This window comes from Dipteris shenzhenensis, chromosome 23, assembly GCF_047967505.1.
Source record: "Dipteris shenzhenensis isolate YYH24624 ecotype China chromosome 23, Dip_SZ_1.0, whole genome shotgun sequence".
NCBI classification, from domain to species: domain Eukaryota; kingdom Viridiplantae; phylum Streptophyta; class Polypodiopsida; order Gleicheniales; family Dipteridaceae; genus Dipteris; species Dipteris shenzhenensis.
Genome location: NC_141618.1, coordinates 15,561,021 through 15,567,784, shown reverse-complemented (window position 1 = coordinate 15,567,784; position 6,764 = coordinate 15,561,021). Strand labels below are relative to the sequence as shown.

Genomic DNA, 6,764 nt, shown 5'->3' with positions numbered 1-6,764 from the left:
ACATTATGACTGTTATCGAAGGTAATCATTATATTTGCCACTTAAGTTTGATGACATGAATGGAGTACATTTCCATGACGCACCTACTATACCAATTATAGCATTTCTTAGGATGTTTATGTCTGTTATGAATATAATATGTTGTTCCGAAGAGAAGGGGCATCACTTATTATGTTAGGTTGTCCACGAGCTTGTTTACTGAAGGGAAGAATATATTATGACTCTGAGCCACATCCATTTGTTATGCTAGTTTGTCCATGATGATATTTGAAGACGACTTATCTTAATTGCTTGAGAAGAAGCAGGAGTTGAGAACTAAGCTTAAAGTAACTTGCTTTGTTTCAGCTTTGCCTTTTCCCTGTGATAGAGCTTTGAGAAAGGATGTACCCCATGGAGGACCCTTTAAAAGCAGCACAAAAAATGTATGATCGTAAGTTGTGATACCTGCACTTTATTAATAGCTTGCAATAACGATGATGTAAGGTCTTATGACTCAGTCACAATCAAGCAGCCTAACTATGCTATATATGCTATAGAAAGGTGTTTTCCCCGTGTGGATAACGGATACAAACACCTCCTTATGATCTATTGCCGAGTTTCAAAAGCATACTACCCAAGTTGACATTTATGCTTCAATCGGTGAATTTACATGGTCAGGACAAGTCAATATCAAGTCCGTTTACAAGCCTTGCCTACTTGGCCTATCTTAGGGAGATCATAGGATATTCTACATAGACACTCAGTCAGGCATGTGAAGAATCTTATTCTTTTCAATGTACATTTCGGCAATGGCAGCATTCATTGCAGCTCCTGTTGGTAATTCATCTTCATCCAACTGGAAGTAAGGAGAATGCATCATATGAATAGGGCCCACTTTCTCATTTCCCACTCCAAGATAGAACATTGCACCAGGAATCTGATCTAAATAATAAGAAAAATCCTCCCCTGCCATTGTAGCCTCTGCCAATATCACATGATCTTTACCTAGCATGTTCACCCCAACTTCGTGAACATGTTCATAAAGCTTTTCATCATTTATCAAAGCAGGATAAAACGGATGTTTGTCCTCCTCATAATCCAAGAAACCTTGGCATCCATGAACAGCAGCTTGGCTCTCAATTACCTACAAGAAATGCAGGTTATACAAATCATGACTGCCTATTTTGGTCATGAATAAAAATAAATTGTGGCATACACAACAGGAAGGCACAAACTGCACCAAACTACTTAACAAGCACTTCTATTTGGTAACCTACCTCTTTTATTCTTTGTTTCAGCTTCTTCCAGCCCTCCTTAGATGTAGTACGAAAGGTCCCTTTAATGGTCACTTCTGTGGGTATGACATCCAGTACCCCCCCACCCTGAACAGAGGTTATAGAAACTACCTGTTCAAATAGAAGATAAAGAATGGAGATTGTCAGCTATTTTTCTCAAGTTTCTTAATACAACCAAATCTTGCTTAAAGCCCCACGTTTTTTTGCTGGGGGGGAGACAATATATAGTTTTTCTATATGAAAATATGCAGGAAGTTGCTCCTTCAGCATGATGTAGTGAGAGACAATAAGGTAGGAAGGTCAAGGATATTGGGAAATATCTTTACACCTGGCTTTCAAGGGGGTTGGTTTCACGTGAAACAAGCTGCTGTAAGCTTGCAACTATAAATGAAACCGCCACAATGGGATCAGCAGTGAGGTGAGGAGATCCTGCAGGGCCACCTTCTCCCTTTATCAAGGCCTTGAATGTACCTGCTGCCGCACACATAGGACCTGGTTTTACAGCGATAGTACCAGAAGGCACAAAGGTGTGCACATGTATCCCAAAAATTGCTTCAGCATTTCCAAGGGCTCCTTCTTGCATCATAAGACGGGCACCTGCACCTCCTTCTTCTGCTGGCTGAAAAATCAAACGCACTGTGCCCTGCAAGCGGTAGGAAAGAAAAACTTATTATGCCAGGATATGCATCCTTTTTTACTAAATATGTAAGCCGTCACCATCTTTCCTACTTCCAGGTCCAAATTTATGGTTGATCCAACAGATGTATGCTATCTGAAAAATGAAGTTGATAGCCCACTCATTTTCTTTGGTTATTATTTGGTGAAGAATTGACATTCCACAAAAACACGTCCACAAGTCATACGACAGGCCTCCAACGCGAGACAAAGAAAACGCAAAGAACAAGGCTGGTCACTTATGGTCATATCCAGCAGTGCCGCCATATGACTTGTAATCTTTCACGTCATTACATTCTACCTTCCTTGTGGATGTGAGTGCAAAACCCAAACCCTTTTCTTCGAGGCCTTCATTTCCATTGTATATTCAGCATCATCTTTGGTTATAACATTTATCATCACATGAGGCATCAGCTCTGAGCATTCATTTGCACGGATACTAATAAAATCCACTCACAGTTGCTCTTATGTACCGCTTCAAAATATGATTTGGATGGATCTTGAGGGCACTAAACCAATAATGTATCATTTACAGGTCAAGAATCCCATCAGATCTTGAAAAGGACACTCTCTAGAACTTTTCTTATCTGTCTAGTCATAATGTTGTCGAGTTCAGGTGTAACTCCAAGACCACCTCTGCAGCCTCTCTCTCTCTCTCTCTCTCTTCACTTGATTGTTAATGTATTTCCCTACATGCTTCCGTTGATTAGAGCAGCAGAATTGTTGGGCAACTGAGTTACAATTCAAGCAATAGTTCACATGCTCCTTACATTGGTATCATGGCAGAATACTAATGTGGATGAGGACGTGCAAAGAAGGAAAAAACTGATTGCAAGATTATGGGTGAGGATGGAGGTTGGACTTTGCAAACAAAGTTTCCGCAAAGGCATTGTTGCCATTCATTTGTGCTTCATCCCACCATATATCCATTTTGTCACAAAGGACCTTTATTTTATTTCATCTGTGGTAACTTAAGGTTGAATTTCGGCAGCTTATGTTTGTCCTATACAGTGCTGACCCTACCACAGTGGGAGGCTGTTTTTGGCCTGTATAGGGCACATGCATTTTTTTTAAAATTATAGCTTAAAGCGCCTAAAGATTGAGATGGAAGCAACCGACATGGTGTGGCCATGTGGATTGGCGGTTATCTCTATAGGATATGAGCTTGGCTCAGTCCCCTATGCACATTATTAATCAATGTGAATAACTTTTTTGGACCTTGGATGCTTATCGTGTACATTCATACACATGTACTCGTGTACGAAGTTGTATGCACTCTATGCACACTTCTTGTTGCGTACACACTGTGAAATGTTTACATGTGTGCATATTGGCCAATTGTAACCACCTTTTCAATGCAGTTGAGGATCAATAGGGCCCCAACGATAGGCCACGATAAGGACCACCATGGCCAGTAAATAACCTGCCCTAGCATGAGAATAATGTCATAATGTTCGTAGTCAAAAAAAATAAAGCAGTAAATTGGATAATATTACGGTCGATCGTGGACGTATTACCGACGTTAATAGGCCTATCACTGGCGGTAAAAGGCATATCACCGACAATAGTAGGCCTATTACCGACAGAGCAAGGTTAATCTTTCTAGTGCTTTGCATATATAGGAGAACATATAATTAGTTTTACATCTTAGCAGCAGCATACGTCATCTCAGCCTACGCAAGGTAAAGTTACCCATTAGCTCAAGACCAAACATTTAGTTAACTAGGGACTTTGGCATGCCAATTGTGCATGTAGATCATGATGTAGGAGACATACAATTTCGAATGAACCTTGACTTTTTGGCAGATCTGCGACTATTAAAAATTTATTTCTATCATAGCTAACTTGTACCTCTCGGTATGTATCAATAGTGGAATCATGCATGGCATACAACAATGCTAACCGACATGAGATAGTACACAAAGCCTACCAAGTATCTACCTATCATGAATTTGCATGATTGTTGGGCTGGTCAACCAACATGATTCAAGGGAGTCGTGATGCTTCATGTAAAGGAGATCGTTTCCTAAACATTAAGCATAGGGACTAAGCAATGCCTTTCCTATTGAGAGCATATGTGACCATGTTCTCTATTCCACGATCGTACTCAATTATCCCTCCAAGTTGCTGGAACGTCTAACTTTATCAAATCTACCTACGTGACCAGGAACGAGTGCATGGTTTGTAAACATATGAGGGCTTGATGGTCTAAGAGCTTTTGCCATTTTGGAAATGATTCCACTACGCGAAGCATAGCGGTGTCTTAATTGCTTCTTCAAGTCCCTCAAAAGCCTCCTAGTTCTAGAGTGGAGCCAACTTTGACTCGTTGCAATAGCATAATCATGGGCAATGTAATCGCGGCCATCATTCTTACCTCTTGTGATGAAGCTACTTTTCTCTTAAAGGGAACAAGTTATGTTGCCCGTTCCATTATATGGAGAGCTTCCCACTAGTGCTTGTATAGAAGAGAGGCTCTAAGGTCGCTGTGTGATGGTGGGGAATCTGAGTTTTAAGTACTTTCTTAACCTAATGCCTCACCCCTAGATTGGATTTCTTCTTGCACGGTCCTTATTCCCTCGTTACGTTCGGGACTACATATGGGTCAAGGGGAAGACCCTAGTTGTTGCCCACCCCATTATATTATATGGGGAGCTTCCCACTAGTGGTTGTAATGGAAAAGAGTGGTGGGAATATGAGTTTTAAGTACTTTCTTAAACTCGTTCCTCCTTCACAACCTTTTCGTGCACGATCCATCCCTAGCTAACCCAAGTCAGCTAAGGACTTACCTATGGTACCCTAGTTGTTGCCCACCCCATTATATGGGGAGCTTCCCACTAGTGTTTGCAAGGAAGAGAGTGGTGGGGAATATGAGTTTTAGTACTTTCTTAAACTCGTTGGACCTTTCTTGCACGATCCATCCCTAACTAATCCCAGTTAGCTAAGGACTCACCTAAGTGGTTGGCGTCAAAGGTTAGGATGAGTAATCCGAGCTAAAAGCATGGAAGGACGTATAATCTATGGCATAGGGGCTAGTGTTAGGACACTCATTAGTATCTAGTACCTAAGCTAGGTTCATGCATCCCTTGCTTCCCTGATATGGGAGGCAGAAGTCTACTGGGCGCGTGTGTCTTCCCTTTGACCTCCAGTGCTCACGGGTGAGCCTATGCCTCTATGGTTGGGTTGTGAATTTCTGGTTCGTCTTCTTGATCGTTGATTTCTTTGTATGCAAAGATTATCTACGTAGATCGAGAGGATCTTGTACAGAGAGAAAGCTAACAAAAGCCCATAGTTTTGGAAAGCCCTTTGGGATGGCCATACATGGTGGGAATTTACACAGGCTATAAGGATTCAATAAGCCTAGATGGCAGAGATTTGCGTCCCATCAGGCTGTCTACAAGCTTAAAGGGCTAAATAACCCGAACTTCGCAGCAATACGATAACAGCCGGCAACCAAACCAGCTCCTAGAAACATTACATTAATGTTCAGCCTGACGGTGATCAGTATAGGATTTCTTGTATCTTGAGTTGCTGAAGGCGCTGCAGCACCTTGTGATGGTGGAGACATGTGCTGGCTCTGCAGTATATCGCATACTCTTGCTTCAAATGAAGAAATATGGAAGGCATCTTAGTCTGTCAATATTGGCCTTGACGTTGTGCCAGCGATTAGTGCCATTGTTCAAAAAGAAGACTCGAGTTCCTTAAGACCGCCAAAAGTCAACTTTAGATAGCTTTTGGATCGCGGCAAGGATAATGTCAGATGTATAAACGAGCAATCTAAAGTCCGGCGCCGGATCCGACAATTGAGAGTGAACCACATGAAGAAATTTCTTTTGAAGTCATTAAACCATTTACGAATACAGTATGGTTACCGCACCTGCAATTTTTCTCTCCTTTCATGAAGCAGTTTTGCAGCTCCCAAAAGCATAGTCACGTGTGCGTCGTGCCCACATCCGTGCATCTTTCCCGGATTCTTACTTTTGTGCTCCCACTCAACCAATTCCTGCCAGCAAAAACGTCCAGCGGAGTAAATCTGATCAGGAGTACTACGCTAACTGCTTTCAGCGAAGCTGTAAAAAAAATCTGCGAGAGGACAGCGAGAGAAATGAAATGAAAACCGAGAAGCATGGTACCTGCAAGGGAAGGGCGTCCATATCAGCTCTGAGGGCGACGACGGGAGGATTTCCAGAACCGATCGTGGCCGTGACGCCGGTGGTCGCGAAGGGCCAATCATAGGAAACGCCGAGCTTGTCGAGCTCGTCTCTGATGAGAGAACTGGTGTCGAATTCTTCGTATTTGAGCTCAGGGTTGGAGTGAAGGCGATGGCGGATGGATTTGAGCCAGGCGACGTTGTCGGGGGAGCGGGACAGGGAGAGGAGGTGGAGGGGGAGGGAGGAAGGGTGGCTATGGAGGGGAAGGGAGAGGGCGAAGGCGACGAGGAAGGTGAAGATCGCCATAGCCATGGGCAGTAGAGAGCAGCTGCTGCAAACACACTCCAAAAATTTGTACTGTTTCTGAAGAGTGAAGCTCCAAAAGAGCTCAACGCCGAAGAGAGAGAAACGCGAAGAGAGAGATTGCCCCAGTTTAGAGAGAGAACCCGCGCGCTTTCCACGTGCGCGTTGCTCCTCCCCTCGACACATGGCGGCCTCCGGATCTTCGCCTGCCACGTGGCTCTCCCACAGCCTCACAGTCCCCTCTTGGGTCCATCCTCAAGGCCTATGTCCCTTCCTCTCTATGAATGAACACAGAGAGCAACTTAGAACACACTCCGGTCGTTGCAACTTGCGAAAAAAATAATCAGGTTGAACTCTCGGAATG

The 6,764-nt window shown here is 43.3% G+C and overlaps 1 protein-coding gene across 1 annotated transcript; it reads right to left on the bottom strand.

Moving 5' to 3' along the window:
- Positions 1 to 425: 425 nt before the first annotated feature.
- On the bottom strand, positions 426 to 6,485 carry LOC147887054 (IAA-amino acid hydrolase ILR1-like 5). The gene is made up of 5 exons (XM_087394681.1): positions 6,080 to 6,485; positions 5,824 to 5,949; positions 1,603 to 1,917; positions 1,257 to 1,385; positions 426 to 1,123 (listed from the first exon to the last, which is right to left on the bottom strand). Exons 1-5 carry the CDS (start codon positions 6,407 to 6,409, stop codon positions 740 to 742), a joined length of 1,284 nt encoding a protein of 427 aa, XP_087250807.1. The 5' UTR covers positions 6,410 to 6,485; the 3' UTR covers positions 426 to 739.
- Between the last annotated feature and the right edge of the window lie 279 nt (positions 6,486 to 6,764).

What these genes read in the sequence shown, in the direction of transcription:
- LOC147887054 (XM_087394681.1), bottom strand. Translation starts at nt 6,409, where the DNA reads ATGGCTATGGCGATCTTCACCTTCCTCGTCGCCTTCGCCCTCTCCCTT. An exon ending in AAAGGAGAGAAAAATTGCAG is followed by an intron (nt 1,918 to 5,823) that starts GTGCGGTAACCA and finishes TACCGCTTGCAG; the next exon opens with GGCACAGTGCGTTTGATTTT. An exon ending in CCAACCCCCTTGAAAGCCAG is followed by an intron (nt 1,386 to 1,602) that starts GTGTAAAGATAT and finishes CTATTTGAACAG; the next exon opens with GTAGTTTCTATAACCTCTGT.